At 43.9% G+C, this 26,467-nt stretch overlaps 1 protein-coding gene across 5 annotated transcripts in view; it reads right to left on the reverse strand.

The window, feature by feature from the left end:
• Grm8 (glutamate metabotropic receptor 8) overlaps positions 1 to 25,183 on the reverse strand; it is an 836,043-nt gene extending 810,860 nt beyond the window's left edge. For 3 of the 5 annotated variants that reach the window (XM_029535218.1, XM_029535214.1, XM_029535217.1), the window contains exons 1-2: positions 24,379 to 24,605; positions 15,321 to 16,131 (exon numbers count right to left, since the gene is read on the reverse strand). In XM_029535218.1, coding sequence (XP_029391078.1) covers positions 15,321 to 15,830 — 510 coding nt within the window. In that variant the 5' untranslated portion in view covers positions 15,831 to 16,131; positions 24,379 to 24,605. Of the gene's footprint in view, positions 1 to 15,320; positions 16,132 to 23,946; positions 23,998 to 24,378; positions 24,606 to 25,046 lie in introns of those variants that run through there. The other 2 variants (XM_029535215.1, XM_029535216.1) reach the window with 2 other exon arrangements.
• Between the last annotated feature and the right edge of the window lie 1,284 nt (positions 25,184 to 26,467).

Raw genomic sequence — 26,467 nt, forward strand, 5'->3', positions numbered from 1 at the left:
CTGAGGAACCGCCAGACTGATTTCCAGAGTGGTTGTACAAGCTTGCAATCCCACCAGCAATGGAGGAGTGTTCCTCTTTCTCCACATCCTCGCCAGCATAAAGCAGTCACTTTTATCTGTGCTATGTGTCAAGCTTTCTAAGACATCCTGAAAATATCCAGATGTCACTGGACACAATATTCAAATACCCATGGACACTACTGGACCTGAAGCATCTTATTCAAACCAACTATACAACTCCACTGAACTTAATTCTGAGTTGTTTGAAACAAAGCACAAGGCAAAACTTTGTATCTTCCCGATACATGGGCAGAAGTAATTCCTGTTGTGTAGCCTATGCTTATTTTTATAGGCTTTATATTTGTTTTTGCAAATATAAACCCAGACTCATACTATTTTAGTGAACTAAAATATCAATAATTCGTTTAAACACCATGAAATTTGTACATATGCCATAATAACATTTATCCATTGATCCTATTGCCTGTATTTTTAGAACCCTTGACTTAATGTCTTTTTAAAAACTGTTGGGTGCTATCTGTAGCACATATACAGCTGTCTTCATGTAGGTCTAGAAAACAGAGCTGGGGCTATCCCAAAGCTGTTGCCTGCCTATGGGATATGTTCTTCTAGCTGGGCTGGCTTGACAGGCATCAGTGGGAAAGGATGTGCCTAGCTCTGCACACACTTGATGTGCCAAGATCACAGGATAACCAGAGGGTCCTCCACCCTCTCAGAGGAGAAGGGGAGGTGGGTATGGGAGGAGGGACTGTGGGAGAGGGCTTCTGGGAGGGGGGGGCAGGGATCGGGATGTAAAGTGAATAAATTGAGACAAAGACAAATAAAATATGGTTGTGTGCTGTATGTAATATTGATCACCAGAGATTGAAATTAGAATCCAGTGATACAGGTTTTCACTTTAGAACCCTATAATCAAGAAATATTTAAAGGTAAAAGTAACTCTAGATTCCTAACTGCCAATTCTCCCAGCGGGTGCTCACTCGTGCACACCACTTCACATGAAGCCCTGGCCCCAAATACTCCTGAGATGGTACAGGCTCAGATCTGTGTGCAGCTGACAGATGGGGCATTCAGCAGAGGAATGGTGCAGAGTTATTTCATTTTCGTTGGAGAAGGAAGCTGTGGGAAAAATATTCTCCACTTAATCTATTTTATTTTCAACAAGGTTTTACCTGTAAATATTAATTTATACACTAGCCAAGCTCGCTAGGTGCTTCAACCGCATGAATATCAATGAAATAAAGGAATCCAAACTTTTTTTTTTAAATGGAATTTACAATATCTTCCTTCCTCAGGCAAAAGGGGGAAAACTCAAAGAGTTTGAAATTCCACCCCTGTGGTTTCAAAGACAACAAAATACCTCCCATTTCAGTGGGTCGGGTTATGAGAGCAGAAGTTACAAAGCAAAACGACAGCGTTAACAAGAAAGATAATCCTTTATGCTGTTTCCATTCAGATCCTATTTCCAAACACTTCAAATGCTTTCCAGTCAAAACTTTGCTGGTTCCTCAAAAAACGTTCCTTTACAGAGATGTATGACCAAGTACTGAAATGTGCAGCTATGGTGGATCTCAAGAGCTACACAGCAGAAAAAGCAGTGGGCCCTGCCGGACTGACTCTCCTATGAGAAGAGTGTGAGTAACAACAGCTCACTGACAGTGCGTTTAGTTTCTTTTTGAGCAAATAGCTGTGTATCTGTGGTTAATGAGAACAGTCCAAACGGCAATGATAGTCACACAGCAAATGGAAAACACAAATGTTTTGGTTTTAGGTTAGGTAAGTTTCCACAGATCTCTGAGGTTTGAGAGCGCCTTCCTTAAACCCCACTGGACGACACTCTATGGCATACCTTCTTAATCTATAGGTTGTGCAACCCTGCTGGGGCCATAGCTGAATATTGGGGGAGGGGTGAAAAAGACAGCAACATAAGAGGTTTCTAAACATGCAGGAGCCCAAAATTAATCAAAATCAAATGTGATAACACTCAAGGTGTTTCTGGAAGAAGGACTCACCTTGCTCTCTTGCAGCTCTCACCACAGCTTTGGTTTTGAATATGTGATGCGCACGTAGCTCTGCGCACTGCCATCAGATCAGCTACCAGCATCCAGCCTCAAGCACCTGGGCTCAGATTCAAGACAATTGTACGCGATAAACTGCAGAGTTTTGAGTCTACACACAGGTATGCTCTTGTAAACTATGACAACTAGGCTTTTAATAGTTTCCTGCTGTCAATTTTGAGCACAAGGCACCAAGTTAGTACACCTTTGGATTGCATTTATTGTGTTAGAATGTTTGTGGGGTTTTGTTAGTCGGTTTGCTTGTTTTAAATTGCCATTTGGGAGGCTGAAGAAATGGCTCTAACATAAAAGTGCTTGCCATGCATGCCTGAGAACCTAAGTTCAAATCCCAGCACCCGCATAAAAAGGTAGGTGTTCTGCATGGAAAGGGGGAAGTGGGCACAAAGCCCCATCCCTAAGCAGGAAGCTATTTGCAACTGCTAGCTGCTGGGAAATGGCTGTGAGTGTATCAAGGACACCTCACAGCAGGCTTACATGCTCAGGAATCCTTGGCCAGCACAAAACAGGCTCCATAGGTTTTTTGGTTTTTCTATTTTTTTCTTTTTTCATGTTTTGTCGATATTGCCCTTTTTGTTTCATTGAAAAAAAAAGTATGTTAAATGAATATTTGATTGGTTCTTGAACATGTGTTCTAACAATTTCTGAAGTGACTGTACTCATATCTCAGTGAGGTTTGTAGTAAATGTTTCTGCCAATCTTACCACCCATCATTAACAGTCACAAAATATCAATCAACTCCACAAAGCGCTGAACACACTTTGCATCCCACAGTATTAAATATTCACCTGAAACTTAAATCTTTATGTAAAATAAGCAAACATATCTACCTCGCTATGATACATGCATTTGCTTTCATACTTTACATGCAAAATTATATGTCAAAGAATTGCTTTAAAGTAAATTTAACAATGTATTAACAGTAACATCTCATTTGTATGAGATGATACATTAAGGACTATGTCATTGGGCCACCTACTGAGGTTCAGAAGAAAGTTCGACTTCACCCTGGGAAACCAAAGGTATTAGGCAAGCTACTTTAGTTAGCTTGGGCTGCTCAATAGACTTACACAGACTGGAGCATCTTAAATACTTCCCACTTAGTGACCCTTTGATGCCTGAGACTTGTTTATGCAGCCACAGGTACTTAAGTGTATAATATAGCATTCTGTCCTACAGAGGTCCATTGTACTCAATCCAGGCAAGTCTGCATTGTTTACACACATTCTCTTCTGCTATGAGATTCTTTACATCTGATGAAATTACGCATATCTCATCAAAATGACAACTTAGCAGAGCATAATAAACGTTTGACTTAGTTATTGCCATTTAAACAGGTAGAACAAGATAGTGACAGTATGAACCACAGTTCAATATTCGGAGTCCCAGTCTCCTCCTGAGATCATCCTGCCAGGTGTGTGACTTGTAGAGCCAGTGCCTCTGGACTCTTCCCATGCTCTCATTTATGATGTCAGGGACAGGAAGGAGCATTACACAGAACATCTCTACAACAAAAGAGTTCTTTCCTCAACAAGGAATAGCAACCACTGTCCAGTGTGACTCTATTTCAGTCCTTGGGTCACCACACCAAACACAGTAAAAGAATAAAATTTGAATTTAAAAAGAGGGAATTCCCATCCAAAAAGAGCTTTCTTGTGCCACCCACTCCAAGAGTTAGTCAGCTGCTCATCCTCACCAACAATCCCACCAGAAGTCCTGGGGCTCTAAGAAGGTCTAGGCCCAGCCAAAATGCTTTTATTTTAACTTGTTTGTTTGTTTGTTTGTTTGTTTTTGTTTTCAAAACTGAATCCTAAGGGGAAATTTTGTTCAAGTACCCGAATGCTAGTAACATTTAGCAAAGGTTATCTTTAGATTTTCTAATCATTTCCTTGGCTTGCTAATTTTTTTTTAAAATGAAGTGACTCTCAGGCCTGTGGTGGTCTGAATATATTTGGCCCATGGAAAGTAGCAGTATTAAGAAATGTGGTTTTATTAGAGGAGGTAGGGTCTTTTTACAGGAAGTGTGTCACTGCGAAGGCTGGACTTTGAGGTCTCACATATATGTTCAACTCTTCCCATGTAATCTACCCTCCTCCTGGCTCCCTGTGGAAGACAGTTTACTAGCTGCCTCCTGATCAACACAGAGAACTCTCAGCTGCTTCTCCAGCACCATGTCTGCCTGTATCCCTATTCTTCCTGCTATGATGCTAGTGGACTAAACCTCTGAAACTGTAAGCCAGCCCCAATTAAATGTTTGTTTTTATAAGAGTTGTTTGGTCATGGTATGTCTTCACAGCAATAAAACGCCAACCATTGGACTGAGCACAAAGTCTCCAATGGAGGAGCTAAAGAAAGGACCCAAGGAGCTGAAGGAGCTTGTAGCACCATAGGAGGAACAACAATATGAATCAAGTACCCCAGAGCTCCCAGGGACTAGACCACCAACCAAAGAGTACATATGGAGGGATCCATGGCTCCAGCTGCATATGTAGCAGAGGATGGCCTTGTTGGGCATCAATAGGAGAGAGGCCCTTGGTCCTGTGAAGGCTTGATGCCCCAGTGTAGGGGAATGCCAGAACAGTGAGTGGGTTGGTGAGCAGGGGGAGGGGAGAGGAGATAGGGGGTTTCAGAGGGGAAACAAGGAAAGAGGATAACATTTGAAATGTAAATAAAGAAAATAATTTTTTAAAAAGCAGTTTATTTATAATAGCCAGAAGCTGGAAAGAACCCAGATGTCCCTCAACAGAGGAATGGATACAGAAAATATGGTACATTTACACAATGGAGTACTACTCAGCTATTAAAAACAATGAATTTGTGAAATTCTTGGGCAAATGGATGTATCTGGAGACTATCATCCTGAGTGAGGTAACCCAATCACAAAAGAACTTACTTGATATGCATTCACTGATAAGTGGATATTAGCCCAGAAACTTAGAATACCCAAGATACAATTTGCAAAACACAAGAACATCAAGAAGAAGGAAGACCAACGTGTGGATACTTCATTCCTCCTTAGAATAAGGAACAAGATACCCATGGAAGGAATTACAGAGACAAAGTTTGGAGCTGAGACGAAAGGATGGACCATCCAGAGACTGCCCCACCTGAGAATCCATCCCATAATCAGCCACCAAACCCAGAAACTATTGCATATGCCAGCAAGATTTTGCTGAAAGGACCCTGATATAGCTGTCTCTTGTGAGGCTATGCCAGTGCCTGGCAAATACAGAAGTGGATGCTCACTATCATCTATTGGATGGAACACAGGGCCCCCAATGGAGGATCTAGAGAAAGTACCCAAGGAGTTGAAGGGGCCCTATAGGTGGAACAACAATATGAACTAACCAGTACCCCCAGAGCTCATGTCTCTAGCTGCATATGTAGCTGAAGATGGTCTATTCGGCCATCATTGGGAAGAGAGGCCCCTTGGTCTTGCAAACTTTATATGCCCCAGCACAGGGAAATGCCAGGGCCAAGAAGTGGGAGTGGGTGGATAGGGGAGCAAGGAGGGGGGAGGGTATAGGGGACTTTGGGGATAGCATTTGAAATGTAAATGAAGAAAATATCTAATTAAACAATTGAAAAACAAAAACAAAAAAAGAATCTCACACCAATCAAAATGGCTAAGATCAAAACCTCAGGTGACAACACATGTTGGAGAGGATGTGGAGAAAGAGGAACACTCCTCCATTGCTGGTGGGATTACGAACTGGTACAACCACTCTGGAAATCAATTTAGAGGTTCCTCAGAAAATTGGAAATAGATCTACCTGAAGACCCAGCAATACCACTCCTGGGAATATAACCAAAAGATTCCCCACCATGCCACAATGCACATGTTCCACTATGTTCATAGCAGCCTATTGTGATAGCCAGAAGCTGGAAACAACCCAGATGTCCCATGACAGAAGAATGGATTAAAAAAAAAAAAAAAAAAAAAAAAGTGGTTCATTTACACAATGGAGTACTACTCTGCTATTAAAAAGGAGGGCATCTTGAGTTTTGCAAGCACATGGATGGAACTAGAAAATATCCTGAGTAAGAATTACAGGGATGGAAATGGCAAGGAGCCTGAGGAAAAGAAGGTCCAGCGACAGGCCCAAAGTGGGATCCAGCTCAAGGGGAGGTCCCAAGGCCTGACACAGGACCTAGCATGACCGAATGCTGGAAGACCCAACAAGCAGATGAAAGAGTCAGATGCAGATATTTGCACCCAGCCAATGGACAGAAGCAACTGACCCCTGTTGTTGAATTAGGGAAAGCTGAAAGGTGTGGAGGAGAAGGGAAATCCTGTAGGAGAAGCAGCAGTCTCAATTAATCTGGACCCTGAGATCTCTCAAACACTGGACCACCAAACAGGAAGCATACACAGGCCCTCAACACACAGACAGCAGAGCATTGCTGGGTCTGTGTTTATCCAGAGATGATGCACCTAGTACTCAAGAGACCGGAGGCCCCAGGGAGTTTAGAGGTCAGGTGGAGTGGGCATGGGGACATCTACATGGAGACAGGAGAAGGAGAAAAGATATGGCATGTGGAACAGTCAGAGAGTGGACAGGGGTGGAATTAAATCTGGAGTGTAAAAATATTAATCAATTAAGTAATTAAGTAATTAAAGATAAAAAAGGCAGAGCCTACCACATGGACTTCAGTACACTACTTCCTCAACTCACCTAGATGGATATGGAGCCAATGAGTTCCCAGTGGTAATCATGCCATATGCCAAGATTCAACTGACCTACTACTTTTTTTTCTATTTCTTGTCCAGTGACTGTATGATCATCTACTGTTCTCACATGACAGGTCCAATACAAATGGCTAAGATAGAGGATAGAGGAACAACTCAAACACCTCATAGTGGTAGGAAATTTCCCCTTCAACATCAGCATAGCAAATATTTATAGTGCTTATTGGAGATCAGGGATTTGCTTCAGAATCTACATTTTGTCTTTTTTAGCGTTCATTTAAAACTTTCTGAAGGAAGTATGATTGCTGTCAACTTTTTCTATATAAGCAAACTGTCTGTAGAGAGATTAATACTCTTGTTTATGCTCACACAACTAATAAACATCACATTTTGAAGCCAGCAAATCTGACTATAGAGCCTGGATTGTTTCATTTAATTCATATTCATCTGTTTTACTCAAAAGACTGTGAGTATCGCTAGAGAAGTCATTACAATAACCTATCATTTAAATAGATAGTTTATTATAAGAATACAGATCATATCTGTGTTACAAATATATAAGAATTCTGCAAGAGCAGGACGTGGCAATTGTTCTAAAAGCAACATATGCACAAATGTAGTAAAGACGCTAATAAATGGAATTGTCATAATGTAGATACTTAGCCTTATAAGGTACTAAATAATGCAGACATTGGTCAAAACTGGAGTTTTCTCTCAATCCAAATGAGAGAAAACAGGAGGGAGCTGATAGTGAAAGAATATTATGATGCACATGAGCCAGAAGGACTATGTGTGGCACTGTGAGATGGGAGATATGGAGAAATAAACATGGCTTCACCAAAGCTTCGACCAGCCAGTAGGCTAGGACTTCAGGGAAATCATCCTCCCAGTGCTTAGCAGGAACTTTAAAAAGCTTTAAAAACACTAGTGGCCATCACTGAACACACATACCTACTGGTTTTCTGAATCGATGTATATGAGTACACTGTACTTGTCTTCAGACACAGCAGAAGAGGGCATCAGATCCCTTTACAGATGGCTGTGACCCACCATGTGGTTGCTGGGAATTGAACTCAGGACCTCTGGTGGTTTTAAGCCAGTGCTTTTAACCATTTAGCCATCTTTCCAGCCCCCGGTTTTCTGAATCTAATACAGGAAAACTGCAGAGCCTGGCCACATTCTGGAAATAAATCAAAGTGTCAGTGGACAAAGCTATGCCCAGACTCCTTCTTCTTACCAAGTGTTTGTTATGTGTGCTTATATTTTTAAGAATGCTTAGGAGTAGGGAACGTCTCTCCTCTCATTGCTGCTAAAAAACGATGTTTCCTTCTTTTGCCAGATAATGCGTTATATCAATTAAATGGATAAATAAGCCCTTTCCCCATCAGGGGAGAAGAGCTTCTACTGACCTTCTATTGATCAAGACTACCGGCAGAGTGTTATTTGCAATCCTGTTGCATAATGGAAATCAGGAGGTAGCTGTCATGGCTTCTGAAAACAAATTGCTGGGAGCTGAGACAAATCATAGCCTTTTTGCTTCTTACTATTCTCAACACCCAGTTAATGTGCATCTTACAGTCTACACTCTTAAAATCAGTTTTCTCTATAGTTTTACGAGTAAAAATGGTAATCTGGATGACCCTGCTTTCAAAATCATATGTAAGTGATCACGACACTGATCATGACTTCTGAGCAATGCATTATTTAGTTAAAACACACGCACGCGCACACACACAACTTTCAAAGGAGCACACAGTTAAAGAGAGGCCCCTGCAGCAGCTGCTGCTGTGGTTGTAACCTGTAGGAAGAGAAGATCAACCAGATGCTGGTCAAAAGACAAAAGGCTGCTGTAAGACAGAGCATGGTTAAATCTCATTCCTGTTTTGCATCCTTTGACTTGCTAAGTCAGCCAGCAAGCAATTTATGTGGAGCCTTGGTTCTCAAAGCATGGGCCACAAAATAGCAACATCAGCAAACTTGGGAACCTTTTAGAAATGCCAGTTTTCAGACCGTTCCTGGACCTACTGAATCAGAAACTCCAAAGGTGGGCTCAGCAATCTGTGTTTCAACAAGGCCCCAGGGTGATTTTGATGCAAGCTGAGTTTGAAAGCCACTGAACCGGAGCCACCAGACAGCCTCAAGAGTTTAGGCCTCTAAGAAGAGGTAGCCTTTGCTTGTTAATAAATAAATAATATAAAATAAAAATCTATGAGAGACACCTGTGCTGAAAGCCAAATAAAACCACTGAAATCTTTAGTTTTTCTTTAAATCCAAAACTGGCAATAAATAAATAAATAAATAAATAAGCAAGCCTGTAAAATAAAATTGCCATCTTTAGGGAAAAAGAGTAGAAAAGTAATTTCTTTATGCAGATTTATTTATTTATCTCTATTCTAACTTTTTCTAGAAAGGTTTGCAGACCATTTCTTAAATAAAAAATTTAAAAAGTAGTATTTTATCTCATCACAAGCCATTCACTTAGAATGCCTCTTTCTTCACTACTTTTAAGACATCCTCATTGCTCAAAGAGCCAAAAAGATAGGCGTTAACCACGAAGTAAGCTCTTAAGGTGTCTTCAGTCTTCACTGTAGGCTTTCAGGCTATTTGGGGCCTCAGAAAAGTAGAAAAGATTTAAATTCACCAAGCTTAGAAATAGATTTTTAAATCTATTCCACAAAGCAGAAAACAAAAATGCTTCTTTCACAGCTAGACATAGGACCAGGGCACTGGTTCTAAGTCACTGCATGTTGGGAAGAGCCTTGATCTGTGATACATGCCTATACCATAGAGATACATGCCTTACAGAGAGATGGGTTTGGTGATTCTTAATGCAGCCTCTTTATTGGTCCAAGAAAGGGTTCCATGATCCAAAAATTCCCTCTAGAGCTAACAGTGTTTGGGAGAGGCCCTGGTATTGTTACAACCTTTTCAAATGAAATAAAAAGAAACAGTCTCTGATTACTTCCTTATTGTAGATTTGTAAAAATAAAGTATTATCTAACCACCATTAAAGCCCACCAGCCACTAAAACAGAGGGTGAAATCTTGTAACTTCCCAATCCTAAACCAACACAGGATCCCCTGGAAACATTCTAAGATTTATGAAGGTAGGGCTCTGCCCAATTTCTTTGGTATTCGGTAAGAATTTGAGCATTCATCTACCCAGGTAACTCTGACTTCCAGAACTGAGAATTACTGAGGCAGACCTGCATTAACCAACATAGAAGTCTCTCCTGCATACATTAAGTGGGGAAAAAGTCATAAGACATATCTATAAATAAAATCACATCTGCGTGTGTCATTTTATTAATAGATGTGCTGGGAAGTGGACTCTTTCCATTTCAGACTGTTATTTGTTGCTTAAACCTTCCAAAATGGGAATGCACTGCTGTATATTACTTGATTAATTTATAATTTTAAGAGTCTATCTAAAGAAGATGTGAATGCACAGGATTATGAGGAAGCATGGGAAAAATAGAAACTCAAAATACACTGCTTTCTTCCTTCTTCTCTTCCTCTCCCTTCTGTTTCTTTCCCTGAGAGCATACATAGAAAATAAAAGCTGATTTTATTTTCCTAGTTAACAAAATCCTATCTCCAGTACCTGGGAGTGTGATGGTTGATTCAGTCATTTATCCATTCACATGTTTACTAGGTTCTTAGGGTGAGACAGTGAGACGAGGGGCTAGAAATACAGTAGCCAAGGACACAGAAACATATGCCACCCTCTTAGTGCTTATCCAGTGGAGGATACAGAAAGATAAACAGCTACAACATGTGGAATAAATGCCAAGAGAAATTATAGGCTGCTTCTCTACCCAAGCAAAGCTCCAAGATGTTTTTTTTTTTCTTTTAAGATTTACTTTATGTACATGACTCCACTGTGGCTGTCTTCAGACACACCAGAAGAGGGCATCAGATCCCATTACAGATGGTTGTGAGCCACCATGTGGTTGCTGGGAATTGAACTCAGGACCTCTTCTAGAAGAGCAATCAGTGCTCTTCACCACTGAGCCATCTCTGAAGACTTTGCATAGCAGAGGTGGGTCTTTGTTCTGCGGTGGAGGGGATGGTAGCTCCTAACCGGTTTTGAGGAGAGAGACTTTAACAAATCTGCGTGGGTCATAGATCGCACACCCACACATCTGAAGTGCACTTTCTCCTCTGATACCACTGCTAGTACCAAGAGAGCGAGCGTGTCCATCTGCTCCTTCTAAAGAGAAGAAGCGCATTCTCAAGCAAAGTTGCCTCCAAAGGTAAGACTGAGTGATGGAGTTCACCTTCCAAACCCCATTGGCTATTTAAGGACAAACAGGAATTACACAAACTGTTACCTCCTGCAGAATTTAGCTAGTGTGCTCACTTATCCATCTATCCTAATTAAATGAGCCTAAATGTGGCAGATTTGTCTTTCGTTGTTTACAGTTAAAAAAAAAAAAAAAAAAAACCTTGTGTGCAATAAATAACTCACAGGATATATCTGTTGGTAGAACTGAGTCTCTATGAGGAAAATTGTAAAGTAGATCAAGACTTGCAGAAGAATGAGACAATCCTCTGTATTTCATTGACTTAACATGAAGATCAATTTTAGTCATTTATAACTCGTGCAAACCCACACGCAGAGAGATCATCTGGTCCACACTCAAATAATTTCTACTGACATTTCATTTGATTGCTTTGGAAGGATACACCACAGGCTATCTGAGCCCTATTCTTCAAGAAAGGAAAATTAACAATCCAGGTAACACTAACTAGCCGAACAGGAGAAAGAGAAATTGTGTCTGACACTGTCCTCTTGTAACCCATGTGTCTTGGTGGACATTAATGTGAGTTACTCCGGTAGCAATGTGTCACCTTTAACCTAGAAAGCTCAATCTTTACTCAAAGTAAGACATACATTTAGTGTTTTGAGAAATTGATTTCCTCCCATTCAAAAAGGATGAGAAATGTTCCAGGGAAAGAAAACTATTTGAGCTTTTCACAAACAAACAAATTTCAGTTCTAGGCACCTCAGTTAGTTTCCAAAAGATCACTGACTTTGAAGCTTTCTCTTGTCCCCTTCTTCACCGAATTTTCAAAGATTCAGAACCCTAGATGTGTCATTTATACCTCTGAGTCTAAGCGAACTCTACTGCTTCACAATCACACATCATCTAAACCTACTAACTTGCCATAAAGTCACCTAGGCAACCACTCTGCCTAATATCAGTGTGTGTGTGTGTGTGTGTGTGTGTGTGTGTGTGTGTGTGTGTGTGTGTGTGTGTGCATGTGTATCAATGTTTCTATAAAGCTCAAAGCACTAAAAAATATGATTCTATGGCTTTCAAGCTTACCTCCATTCCCAACATATCTGCTGGATGTTGAGTCACAGCCACTCCTCTTGGTGAAAACAGAAAAAAACAGAAAAATTCTACTTATTCACAGGCCCTGAAGTTGAAACCTCTTCTTGGAGGTTATGAGAGCAGTGGTATAAGCGGGAGCTGCGCTCAGACTGAGCATCTCCCTATGGTGGAGACTCAATAGCGTGTAGGCATTTCCTATTTCCAGGACCTCTGACTCCGACTCCCTCTCTAGCTCTCCTCTAAGTTAGCGGGCTGAGTTTTCTCATTTGATAAGAGAAACCAAGGTGGAACAACACCACTTCCCTCAAGGACCATGAGGAGTTAAGTTTGACACATGGACTTCTGTGTATGAGATTCTCTGGGTCACGTGCTGCCTTGCAAGGCTCCAAATGGCCCTAGAGTCCACTTGCTTCCACCCATCTCATCTAGCATTGACTTAAGAAAATTAATATTTGTTTGAAAAGTGAAACCGTATCCCAGTCTCTAATGTAATGGCTTGTTAATCATTCCTTTGATGACTGTGACAATATTTCATGTCAGTCCTGACATGGGAACGTAAGCAGAGGTCATCCACACTAAAGCAGGCCACTTTCCTTCCCGTGAGCAGCCACCATTATCTCCTAATTACCATCACTGTGAAGTGCAAGCTGAAGGTTGCACATAAATCACGCTACTCTGAATGGAGGCCACGCAACAAGCAGCTGACGTTATTTAATTTGCATTCTTGTGTTTCTGATTCAGCTGGAAGATGGGATGAGCGTCTACACACACACCCTTTGCTGGTTGACTTTTGAATGAGATCAATTTTTTCAAATCTAGTAACATAGTTAGGATAATGTTTCTCTGTGCCAGCGTGCTGGCGGTAGTAAGGTCAATACCCTCTTCTGGCTAAAAGTGACCTCCTCCTTACATACCCATCAAGAAGTATGTATGCAGGCAACTGTCTCTCTAGAGATGCCCTGGAACACTGACTGTGTTTAAAGGAACTAGAGTGATCCACTCCATCGAATAAAATAATTCTATGAGTATCCAAAACTGTCAAAATAATTGTCTAATGAGAGAAGAACCAAGCAGAGACAGGTCATGCTCTGCTTTATAAAAATAAAACCTCCCCTCTTGCCTTTAGGTAACTTGAAATTTCCGTCAGCAGCCTAGGAACCAAAGGCTACGACCAAGCACATTTCCCCTGCCTTTTCTCACTAAAGAAACCCAACAATCTAATATAGAATTATTACCACTCTCTTATAGATAAGTTCATTCTGTGTCAAAAACAATAACATAAATAAGCTTCGACTATTTCAGGTAAGTGTCTATCTTATCTCCTTCACCCAACTCTTCAAAATCTTTGTGGGCTTTTGGATGGTAACCAGACTACAGAAAAACCAATGTCTAAAAGCAAGTATGAGGTGATAGGAGCAGAAATTAATATATACAGAAAAGATCCCATAAGGAAGAATGTTATCATGAGGGGTTTCCTCACCTCTAATAGTGGATTTGTCTTAACCATGCTCACTGACTTAAGAACTCAAAAGAAATGTTTTAAAACAAGTGAGGAGGGAGATTGAATTGGAGAAAGGAGAAAGCTGGGTATGGCTGGTCTGCATTGTAGCCATGAACAGGAAACAGCCTGAGGCATGAATCAGAAGTCCTAGAAAAAGCCCTAGAGTCTATAGGTGGGGGAGGACCCTTCAGGACTCCTGGCTCTGGGCCTTGCCTCTGGGAGAGAACAGGCACCCATCGCTAGGGCCACCATTTGCAACTATCTAGCAACCCTTGAAAGTTCCCAGAAATGGAGAATGAGAGACCTGTGGCTGGCAGTTCTCATCAAGTCCTCCCACGGCCAGGAGATTCTTCTAATGTTTTGCTAAAGTGTCTCCCATGCTCCCTAGGGCCTCTTTGTGCATCTTCAAACTGCCTTAGACAGGAGAGGCTTCTACGAGATGCAGAGAGCAACCTCCTCATTTGATGCAATGTCATCAATCTGAAAACAGCCATTAAACCACCACTTAGCATTCTCATCTCTGAAAGAAGGGGATTCATGCAGAGGCTGTGCAGCCTCTTGGGGAATGTTACAGAGGGTTCCAATATGAGACTTAGGCCAAGCTAGATTGTCCCCCAAGACATCTTCCCAGGCCAGAAAGCCTTTGATTCAATCCCTTTCATCCTTTTTTTGTGAAGTTTTCCATTGCTTTGTTCATTTTTGCCACTCTGTCACCAGCCCAACGTCAAATCTGTATGCATAGGCCTAGTTTTTCATAATATAAAATGAAGCTTCATTAATTCAGGTTCAGTTGGAAAAGCCAAGTCCCAACGAGTAAGAAATCAGAGTGAAAATATTTTCAATTTAAAGAATCATGACTACTTCAAAAGTCTACATAATGGATATTAATAAATAAGATGAGAAAGTTAATAAAAAACAGTGAGTTACAATAACTTTATTTTTATGGTACTTTTTACTTTCAAAGTGTTTTCACATATATTATTTTAGATTGGCAACTTTAGTCAATATTATAAAGTGTACAGATAATAGATCATCAAACCTAAATCAAAATGTCTTGATTTCTCCCTGCTAAGTTTGAACTGTTAACTCAATGAGAATTATATGTAATTATATTTCCAGTCTGCATCGCAGTGTTCTGAATTAATGAGGTTCTGCTCTATTCGAGTTACAGTAAGCCTGACAACTTTATGGCCATCTTATCTCCTGGAGTGTCACTCCCTTCTACACACTAGCAATAAATACTGTTTCTTCACACAGGAATTTTTGTCATAACAGAGCATCCCACCTTGAAGAAGTTTCACCAAGTAAATTATCTCCCATGTAGCTCAGGTAAAGTGAAAGTGTTCTGTTTGATAAATGTGCTAAGGGGTTAATTATTGTCTAAAGATGCTTGCTTTGACTCAAAGTGAGCATCCCTGAAGAGGTTATCCCGTGATGGCAAGGACCAAACACTTCACAGAACTTACCAACATTCTCTTTGGAAGGACACAATCAGGATTAATGAATTTAATCATAGCTAAAGAACGTAAAGTATCATTGGTTGAAATGCAAGCACAGAATGCCCCACTTGAGGGCCCAGAGACATAGCGCTTACGGGTATCTTCATTTCCACTCTCTTCTTTAACCCGCCATTAGAGTCACCAAGGTTGCTGAGTCTTTCACAATGGTTAAAAAGGCAATGTCTTTACCTACCTTAAAAAGTCTTAAAATGTTAGCCACCATGATGGACACGGAGCTTGCTGCAGCACCTATGACACCAGAAATCTTGTCAGGCTTGGTGAATATGGGTGGGTCTCCATTAGCACACTTCACGTCAGATGCGTCTTTCTCTATCAGTGCCTGCACGAAAGTTAGTGACTGCTCCAAAGCATAGGTGTCCCTGGAACACGTGTCGAGGATCCGGACACCCAGAGTGATGTTGGAGAGGAGATCAGGGTCCTTGTTAATCTGGTCGATTGCATAAAGCATGGCTTCAAGTCTGTGGATACCCTTTTCCTTCTTCAGGTCCCCGCAAGGCACCCCTCTTTCTCCCTTGGCATGAACAGGAAAAAGACCCCCCAAAATGATGTCCCCATCCATGCGGATGGAATGGGCATACTCCTGGCTGTGAGTTCTTTGCATCATTGTGAGGATCCAGTAGAACTTGGCAGTCAAGAGGAAGAAACAAGGGCAAGAGGCAGAGCGCTTTCCCTCCAAAACCATTTTCTCCGCAGGTGGTATTGCAATCAGCGACCCAAAGTTTATTCTCGCCACAGAAGAAGGGGGACCACCTGAGGCTGCACCTTCTGGAAGCTACCATCAGGGCCCATGGAGGAAGGCTTTGGGGATTTCAGCAAGTTTTCTTGATTTGAACTTCACAGTGAATTTCCAACAGATCCTCCGTTCAAGTTTATTCCCACATAAAGTTGGCTTGCAAATAAATGAGAATGCCGTCTGAGGTTCTGATGTTGGGATGAGGTCAAAAATTCATGTCCTTGAATTCAGCCCTGTAGCAGAATTCTTCCTGGGGAGAAGAGGAAGGAAAGGGGGGGATTCAGTTCAGTAAGGCTGTATTTTTCATATACTTAAGCCCTGTCTGAACCAAGTTTTTTTATTTCTCCTATCCACTAAGAACTAACTCTTTTTTGGTCCCCTGTGATTCTGAACACCTGGCTGCACTGCATCTAAACAGGGAGATTGATGGCATGTTGAGAGCAGGAGAAACAGAAAAGTTTCAGCAGCTTACTCACTTCTCTCAAGCCGGAACATAGTTTTATTTATCATTTTATTTCAATAAGTCTTATTTCCAGATAGGTAAAATTCCTGTGATTGATGACATTATTTCTCAAATCTGCTTTATTTTTTTTTTTACAGCTCTATAAATTTAACATTTAAATCTTGTCGAGAGATAATGAAGGGTTATTTTCTGTGATGTATTCAACAAAACAAGCCAGTCGTCTGTTAATGACTTATTTTTTTTTAGTATCCCCGATTTCCCAGTGGGAAACAGTGACTATTCAATCACAGAGAAGGAAGGAAGGAGGGAGGAAGAAAGGAGAGAAGAGAGGAAAGGAAGGACGAGCCACCAAAAGATCTGAAAATATCTTGTAGCTTGAAGAAACCTTTAGCAAAGAACATCAGCTACTTCATATCAATTATCCTACTGTTCTCTGGTAATAAAGCAAAGGCTCAAAAAAACTAACCACATTGAGAGGGTTACACATGAAGATCTTCCTGTTACCATTGTCACGAGTTTCCCAATGAATCTGTCAGCGTGAAGGCAATGGGCAAGCTTGCAATTCGGAAGTAAGCACACCTTGATCTGAGAATCACTAGGAACACCTCAGAGCTGGGGATTGGAAAGCTCCTTAATTTTGTCTGACTTGCTGCAGAAAACAGTCATTTCGTCAAGAAATAACCCAGAGTGAAATCCACAGGCGACTGGAGAGGAAACTTCATTCTGGGGACCTCGTCCTTGAATTCCACAAGATTCTTACAGAGAACAATGCTGAAGAAGTTTAACTGAGGAGAACTGACTTAACATAGGGAGTCTGAGGCTTGAAATGTACACATAATGAAGAGAATAAGCAGCAACAATGTATTCTGGCAGGATGCTTAATCTAATGTTCATTTCTAACCTATTTACCCTTGGACCTGAGATCTGAAATCTGGGCCATTTCCCTCCACCCCAGCCAACCAACATCTGCTTGCATTTCCCATTCACTCGTTCAAGTTCCAGTTCATAAAATTCTCTTTCCATCTTCTTTGTCCTGAAAAAAAAAAAAAGGATGGTGCCTCCCTGGGGGACAACTGAACATATGCCCAAGCACCTTCAGAGAAACTTGCACTATTTTTCACTTCTGGGATTGAAAAGAGACTCTTAGCTGCCCACCCTGTGCTGACTTCCTTCCTGTGCACTGGGAGCCCCAGCCAAGCGCTGGCCCCTCTGCTAAGCCCTATCCAGACTACCTGCACAAAATGTTCTGTGTCTCCTGGTTCATGCTGTACCTTGGTTCCCTCTACACTGCCCCAAATATGCAGTCCTTTCCTGATTTTCACGGTACTCAAGTCACCTGGCAGCTGCTTCCCCCTGAGAGTCCGTGTCTGACCTGAAGTTGTCCCCCAAAGGGAACACATCGGAAGCCCACCTGTGGCTAGATGAAACTGAATGTACAATTAATTACTGGTGAGTATAGTTAGTGCTATGTTTTACAGTCTCACTAGGAAGAATGGTGACGTCATGGGAAAATGTCATTAACTCTGACCACTGATTTGGATTTTTGAGACCAAGTCCACACTAGGCAACCCTCGGATAAATGGACGAATGAAGGAGAAATTTCAAGGCTAGGGGCTGTGCTTCGAAGCCTTTCTTGATTATAATGAAGCCATCTCAAATACTGTGAAATACATCTAAGAGAAGTATTCAGCTGCAGACAAACACAGGCTTTATCTGGTCACGTTTCCACATCTACTCATGAGGCATTAAGTTTGTTCCATTGCGGATGTCGCCCTAGAAATACTCAAAATTAGTTTCTATTTGAACTATTGGTATTTGCATTAATGTTTCATCTCTTTAGCATCTCGTAGGTCTGGGCATTGGAGAACGACGAGAGTCAAAGGCAGAGAAATGGAAAGCGAGAGGTTCCACTTGGACTATCCTTTCTGGCACAACTTGCTGGACTTTTGCTCAGGTTTCCTCCTCTGCAGCATGGAATTAATTGCACACAAGCTCTCTAACCCTGCCAACAGGCACACACTGCAAGACTGTATGTATACATGTATGCACGGTACATGCGCAATAGCCAGGCATCGACCTGACCTGTTCCTCTTTCTCTACTAAGGCAAAGCATGTTTGACCGTTCGCCCAGACGAGGAAGTGATCACCGAATTCTGTCTACTGAAAAGTAAAATCAGATAAAATATTTATATATTGAAGTAATTTCAGAGTCTGATCCGTTGCCATGAAAATCATAGACCTGATAGGTTCAGTTTCACTTTTAAATTCTAAGGGGAAATACATATATGAACGTGTGTAGGAAAGTAAATGACTGCAAACTTTGTGTCTCACGACAAAATCTTACATTGCTTAATCCAGCTCTCCTAGAATTCTTGTAGACTCTAATCCAAACTCATCGTTGGGATCAATATTTTTAAAGAAATATTGACCTTTCTGGGCGACAGATCCAAACAGCTTTGCTTCATGTGCTGTATTCGATTTGAAGTAAAATCGCTTTTCTTCCAAGCTGACTTTCTTCTCCTTCTCCTTCTCCTTCTCCTTCTCCTTCTCCTTCTCCTTCTCCTTCTCCTTCTCCTTCTCCTTCTCCTTCTCCTTCTCCTTCTCCTTCNCTTCTCCTTCTCCTTCTCCTTCTCCTTCTCCTTCTCCTTCTCCTTCTCCTTCTCCTTCTCCTTCTCCTTCTCCTTCTCCTTCTCCTTCTCCTTCTTCTTCTTCTTCTTCTTCTTCTTCTTCCTCTTCTTCCTTGTCTTCCTTTTTTTCTTCCTCCTCCTCCTCTCCCTCCTTCTCCTCCTCTCCCTCCTCCTTCTCTTTTTCCTCCTCTTCTTTTCCTCCCACTCATCCTATGCCTCCTCCTCCTTCTTTTCTTCCTCCTCCTCCTCCTCCTCTTCCTCCTCCTCCTCCTTCAGCTTTTAGTTTTTGAGACAAGGTTTCCTTATGTAACCTTGGCTGTCCTGGAATTCACTCTGTAGACCAGGGTGGTTTCAAACTCACAGAGATCTGACTGTCTCTGCCTCCCAAGTGCTAGGACTAAAGGCAGGCTTCTGATAGACTTCTTACAGAAAGTGTGAGTCCTGTTCTGTGGAACTTCTGAGGTCATGGACTCATCCACCTCAGCCTTCTTTGTCCCTTCTAAGTGCTGTACCACTCACACTGCCTGTCTGTCCTACACACCTGGGGGTCTTTATAAGCAAATACCCTGGCTGAGTTACAGGCCTGTTGCAAAAAGGCCATGTTTTCTTTTCTGTGTATGTTCCCTATGTCAAAGTAAAAACTTTGTACATAACAGTATCTGGTGAAGTACTGCCAGCAGCTCCTAAGGCAGCAATTTTGTCTATGTCCCAGACTGCTACCTGTATGGTTCCACAGTGAGAACAGAGTGAGGTCCCCAGCCAGCAACAGAGGCCTGGAATTGGATCTTTGTCTGACGTTCTGTCACAAGCTGTGGACAGTGAACAGGTCGCTGTTCTGTGTGCTTCTACTTGCTAGTCTGTGAAATAGTGGGGTAACCTTACCAGCTCTACACTGTCTTCCAGCTCCCCGCTGAGACTTGGGTACTCAATAATAAGGGGCTATGGGATTATACTCAAAAAGGAGCCCAAGGCTTTGTCAGCTGAGCACAATAACTGGTTTTGTTTGCAAGCAAGTAACACCCGCGCCCATCAGTGAGAGAAGGTTCTGAAAGCTCATTTATACTAGCAGGGAAGATATTAAGGAAATCAGATCCAAAAGATGCTCAACCACTAAACGGATAAATTAGACTGTGGTTATTTGCATAACAAAAGAATTCACCACAGGTTTTCTTTAACTACCTAAACTCCATGCATTTTAAAAAACAATCTGATTTATAGGAATTCAATTTACAGCCTTCTCTGCAGATAACACAGCTATGGTATAAAAAAGACCACATTTAAGGAAACGATAGGCTAAGTCTATACTATGTGTGAGATTAGAAGAGGGAAAGGGGGTGAAGCCAACTTCCTGTGTGAGGACAGTGGACTGGAACCTCACACACACACTGTCTCAGTTCCTGCTAGATTTCATCTATGAGGTCTGCATCACACCCCCATCTAAAGTCCCAGGCCAGAGTTCACATGCAGGACGGCAGTTACATTCTGTCCCCAGTCCCAGAGCCTCTGGGCACGAGACTGATGCGACTATGTGAGCTGTTAGTAGGATGCCTGGGGTTCTAGAGGAGCCTGGGTCTAGTTTTTGGGTAAGTTACTTACACTGGTTGTTTGTTGTTGTTGTTGTTCTGAAGTGGGAACTGGATTTCTGCCCCTCTGCTAGGTTGTGACATCAAATGTCACAATGTACGTAAAAGTGCTCTTTAAATTGCTAAGTGATGTAAGGGTGCATAGGGACAGCATTGGTTCACTAGCCAGTCCCAGAACTAAAACATTTCACCTGGAGACCATACTTAGATCTGAGGGAAGCACTTTCCCATTAGCAGCATGGAAGGTCAGACCTGAGCTACAGGCATGTATCCAAGAATTAACTTTGCAAAGTCCAGACCCAAGAGGAGAGCTCAAAGGAAAACTGGAAGGCACAAAGGGAAGTCACTGTAACTGCAGCACTCTCAGTACCCAAAGGGCCTTTCTTAAGAGACAAGGCATCCTTCTGCATTAAAAACAAGAAAACTCCTTAAGTGGTAAGCAAATATAAGCCTTTTCGCACTAAGACGTATTACCATCCGAAAACCCAGCCAGCAGATTTGTATCTGAACACATTATCTTGCCTGGAAAAGTAAGAAATCAGTAATGCCCTGTGTTCCATCCTATAGATGACTGAGCATCCACTTCTGGATTTGCCAGGCACTGGCATAGCCTCACAAGAGACAGGGCGGTGGGAGGGTATAGGGGACTTTTGGGATAGCATTTGAAATGTAAATGAAGAAAATATCTAATAAAATAATTTAAAAAATAAATCGGTAATACATGTGTTCAATAGCCTCTATATAATCATCTAGGGCTTTCCCTACATCTTTCCATTTCTCCTTATCTGCTCCCTGCCCTTTACAGAGCTGGCTCCTTCTGCTCACAGGGACTGCTGTCTCCTGTGGTCCAGGACCTCCAGGCCATGCTCCTCTTAGCCCTGGTCCTCCTCTGGAGTAAGCAGATTCATCTACAGGTGTCAAAGCCTGCCGATCTCCCTCCAACAAGAGCATTTGTGTTTTTAAAAGGATTCCTAAGAAAAGCCATAATGCCTTACCACCATTGGTAAGACCGGGGTACAACCAAAGAGAGGAAAGGGTACTTATCAGGCACCTTCTTTCTTTCCACTGTACCCCTCAGATCATCCCAGCAGTGATGGGGCCCAGATGACACAACACTGTGTTCAACATCCTTCTAGTCAGCGGATGAGCCTGCTCCAACTTGCCAAAGCACCAAGAGAACGTAAAATTGCAGAAAACATAAGTGGATGGGAAGAGAAGAAATAAAGGGGGGAGGGGAAAACTGGGGAAGACAGGGGGAGGGAAGAGAGAGAGAGAGGAAATGAAGGGAGAGGGGGAAGGAGAGAGGGAGAGAAGAAGGGAGGGAGGGAGAAACTGAAACCCAAATTCCTAACAGAAAAAGAAAAGCTCCCTTCACTTGAAATGTAAATAAAAATACAATTTACTGCCAGGCTCACAACCTCTCCTAGTACAGTATGTTGTGGTCACTCCTACTAAGCAAATCCAATCTTTGAGTCTGGTGATACCCAATCAGGCTGTGTCTAAAAGCAGAAACCATTTCCTGGACCTTCCAAAACCAGCCTATTCAACAGGCACTGGGATGTGGCTAGATGTTTTTGCTGTAGATCTAAGCAAAAGATAAAGAGTTGGGGCATCTTCTTCTGAGCTACTGAGACAGCAGTAGTGCTCACAGACTAAAGCAGAGTCCTCCTGTTGTACCCCACTGGGAGAAGACCTTGAGAAAGAAACTTAGGAGGGAAAGCGCCATTGCTGCCTGTGTAGTATTCAGTGCATCATGCCCTAAAGACAATGGAACATTCTTATACAAAGATTGGCGCTTGCTACTGCCAATGTGAATGTCAGCTGGGCTGTTTGCTGCATAAATACCAATTAAACAAGCCCAGAAGCAGCTTCAACCTGCCCAGCCAAGTCTGAAAAGAGCACGTCGCTCCAGACCTCTAACTTTCCCCTGCACTACTCCAATTCAGCTCAGCTGGGTTTAATCTTTTCCCTGTTCCTTTTGGGTCTGAATGCTTAGAACTGTTCAATGGGGGGGGGGGGGGCACGCACAACAGGGCAGATCTGGCCAGCACAAACCAAATAGAATGAGTTGAGCCACAAGACAGTATTTCGCTCTGTTCTTAGCATCTTCCTTATTCTGAGAAAATGTCTCCTAGAAAGCTTCCCCTCCTAAATTGTCTTCACATTCCTTATTTAAGAGCAGATATTCTCTTTATCGCGGATGTAGTACAACCTGTAGTTGACTCTGAGATAGGAAAATTGCATTAGAAAATCATTTCCCTGGTGAATGGGACTCTTTGCAAAATTATCAAGCCATATATTTGCAAGACCCAGAGAATGCATTTTATACAGCTGAGATTGTCTTCTAGCTAGATTATTCACAAGCAAGTGACCAAGGTAAACTCAAGTGGTTCCTGTAGCCATTTGCAATTATTGACAAACAGTTTTATAACGGAAAATGGAAATTACAGTCAAGTGTAATAAGCTGTTTATCCAAGATCTACCTGCTGGTGGCTCTTTCTCTCTTTACATTTTTCTTTCAAGCAAAATACAAGCTATCGTCGACAGAATGCATTTGTCCTGATAGTAATTTTTCTTGCAAATACCTCCACCGCAAACCCTGTCTTCAATTCTTCCTCTCGGAGGATTAGTGGTCAAGATCCTAGTGTATTCTCTGATGTTCATGAGATCCCCACTGTCCAGTCTACGGGAAAAGATCACCCCCCCCCCAACTGACTAATAAGGTACTCCCTCCAGGGGTGGAACTCCCTGGGGGTGGGGGAGGACTGAGGAGCTTTGATTTCATTAATTCACACATTGCCACCATCCTGGGCACACAGACATCTTAGGAAGCCGGGCTCCTCAATTTGGGCTAGAAGCAATTCCTCAGGGAAGCTCGGGGGTGCCTTCTTGCGCAACGGGTGACTCGCACGCGCCTCTGCATTTCATTTGCACCAAAGAAGCGTGTCAGACAACTGGGGTTGAGGGGGATGCTGGGGAAAGCATGATTCTGTTGTATTTTTCAACAACTGTATGAACCTCCAGGGACCTCCGAGCCTTTTGAGTAGACGGGCTCACCATGGCCTCGTGGCTAAGAGGTCTCTCTCTAAAATCTCAGGCAGTAGCCACTCACCCCACCCGGGGTCCCCTTCTCCTCCCCCCTCCCCATCTCCCTTTTCTCTTTTAAGCTCAAGGCAGGGTAGAGCCTAGGGCCTCGGGAAAGGACCCGTTACTCTAGCTTTTCCGGGGCTCCCCGGCACCGCCCCAGTCCCCCTTCACCCCCACCCCCCTTGCGCCCTGGGCTTCAGCCTCCGGCGCGCACCAGTCCGAGAGCGCCTCCGCCCCCGCCACACCTGCTGGCCGCAGGCACCCACACCCCTCTCAGGTCCGCCTGACACCGGGGCCACTCTGACCGTGAGTGCTGCCGAGGAGCTGCAGGGAGCGTCTGCCTTGGCTTCGGAAACTCTAGATCCTTGAGTCCTCTCCTATTCCCCCCACCCCCAACAAGACTCGGAACTCCAGCGTTTTTCCCAGACCTGGGGGATGGGGGACGGGGGAGCTGCTGGCGGGAGGGGGGGGAGGGCACAAGGAAATCCCAACCTAGCGGAGCTAACTCGGAGACCGCAAACTCAAGGCAGAGTGTGTACTGCACCGGGATGCGGGGTCTCGGGGACCCCTTATCACCACCAGGCTTTCCTGCGACACTCCCCCCCCCGAATCATCCCTCCAGATCCTTGTTAGACATCCATCTAGCCAGAGTTCAAGAAAGCGGGGGTTACCCCAACTCATTCCGGAAGGCGCTAACTTCGGAAATCCCTCCGTTCAGATTCGCATAACCAAGGTACCTGGGCTTCTTGGCCGAGTAAGTCCAGATTCAGCCAGGGCAGGTCCAGGAGGTCACTCAGGCCAGGCAATCCCAGGCAGAGCGATTTAAAAATCCTGCCGCCGCACGCCCTGTTAGAGCATCTTAGGAGCGCCTGCCCACTTCCGTCACCCTTCAATCTCCCATTCACCGTCTAAACTTTTGGGGGAATCACATCTCCAAAGCTTGGGAATTCCAAGCTAAGCTCCCTCTATTCCGCACCTCTTCACTGGAATGTAATCATGGGAAGACAAGAGGGGTGGCCGCCTTGTTATTTGCAACGTAAAATCAACAGACACCCAATCAAGCTCCAGTGCCCGGCCAGCCCCTCGCCCCCTGGTGCCCACTTTCCCTCTCTCCCCAGCCGCATCTCTCCGCCCGCCAGTTCTTTCCCCAGACTCGGATATGCAAAGCCGTCTACTTGTACCCAGAAAAGGCAAACCATTAAAGTAATCTGAGAAGAAAGCGTACACCTGGCTGTCAGCTGCACGGTTTGGGAGGAGAAAAATAGAAACGGCAGTAAAATCGGGGGGATCCTACTTTTGCAGCTCGCTCAGGGTTGGGAGAGAGTTGAAAGGTGGGGGCTTTCTTTTGCTAAGCTTCAGCACTTGCTTTCCTCTTCTGTGCCTGCTGCTCGCCGGGGTGTCTTACCCTGCTCCCCGCAGAGGGCGAGGTGAGGAAGCCTGCGGGGGACCCGCAGCTCCATATCAGCGCTGCCGCCGCCTTGGCCGCCGAGAGAGGCGAGCACCACGGCCGCACTTGTGGCTGGTCTCCGGGCTGAAGGGGCAGAGCCGGCCGAGCCACCGGCGAGTCTCTTCCCTGTGAATAACAAATACTCCCACCGGCGGCCGCGATTGGTCTACGCCCGGCGCCTCCTGATCCTCCGCCCGCGGCCATTCACCCCACGCGGCGCGGGGAGCCGCGGCTGGGATCGCGCCCGGGATCACCAATCGCTTCGCACCAACCAGTCACCCCGGGAAGCGAGAGGTGGGTTATCGCCAAGGGGCAGAGACTCGGACGTGAGTAGGGACAGGGACACCCCAGTGACAGGACCCCTTCACATTCAAGTCTGAATCAACTCCGAGTTCTATTGGGGGGGGGGTTGTTTTGTTTTTATATGTCAGCCCCACCTGACACCCCCCGACAAAGAAGGGGGACTGCCAAGATAGGAAAAAGAGGGGGATGGCGAGAAGTAGGGGAACCGCACCAAGGCGCAGTGAGCTTGGCTGTCGCTGACGACCCGAAGCGAGAGGGACAGCTCTTGCTAACCCAGGACCCCCTCCCTCCCAATGAGCACAACTACGAGGAGGGTGAGTGTGAAGAAGACAGGACAGATGACAAGTGTCCTGACACTTGCTTTCTTTTCGTTGATGCTCAAAGTAGCTCCCGCAAGCCGCGTGCTTCCTCATAAAGTTTGCCTCCCACTAGCGGCTGTTCTGCCCTAGGTAATGCCCTGGGACTCGGACACCGGAGGGTGCCAGGGAATGCCTTCTACCTCGCCCTTGGAACCCGAGAAGGGGTATAGCCCTGGGGACCAGGCAACAAAGGCGACTGGTATTTTTGTGGAGAGGATTCAAGGAGCCCAGATCGAGGCGTGAAATTCCTGAAGAGCTCCCTAACCCAGAAACCTCAGGATTCCCTCCCATCCAGCGACTAGAAACCCGCTGGGCTCCGAAAGCAAAGCCCGAGCCCCTTCCTCCTGGCTATCGCTCAAGTAGTTCCACTGGGTTCTCGCCACGCGGAGAGAAGGCGGGAACTCCTTGCCGCACCACCCTGCACCAGGGGTGCGCTGGCCCGCCTGGCTTTGGGTTGGTGAGAAAGTTCCATCTAGAGGTGGCCGCGCGCAACTGCAGCCTAAGACCAGAGCCCAGAAGAGCGGTGCACTAGGGGAGGGGGATGGAGACTTTGTAAGCTTGAAAAAAGAAGAGTGGAAAAGAGAGATTAGACTCAGTAGCTGCCGAGATTTTACAACTACATAAGCATCATTAATTTTATAAGCTTCATCACGAGTCACTCGTCTGAACTCCAGTGTACCTGTTCAGGTTTCTTTTACTTTTGAATCAACTCTAAAA

Source organism: Mus pahari, chromosome 2 (assembly GCF_900095145.1).
Source record: "Mus pahari chromosome 2, PAHARI_EIJ_v1.1, whole genome shotgun sequence".
Taxonomy (NCBI): Eukaryota; Metazoa; Chordata; class Mammalia; order Rodentia; family Muridae; genus Mus; species Mus pahari.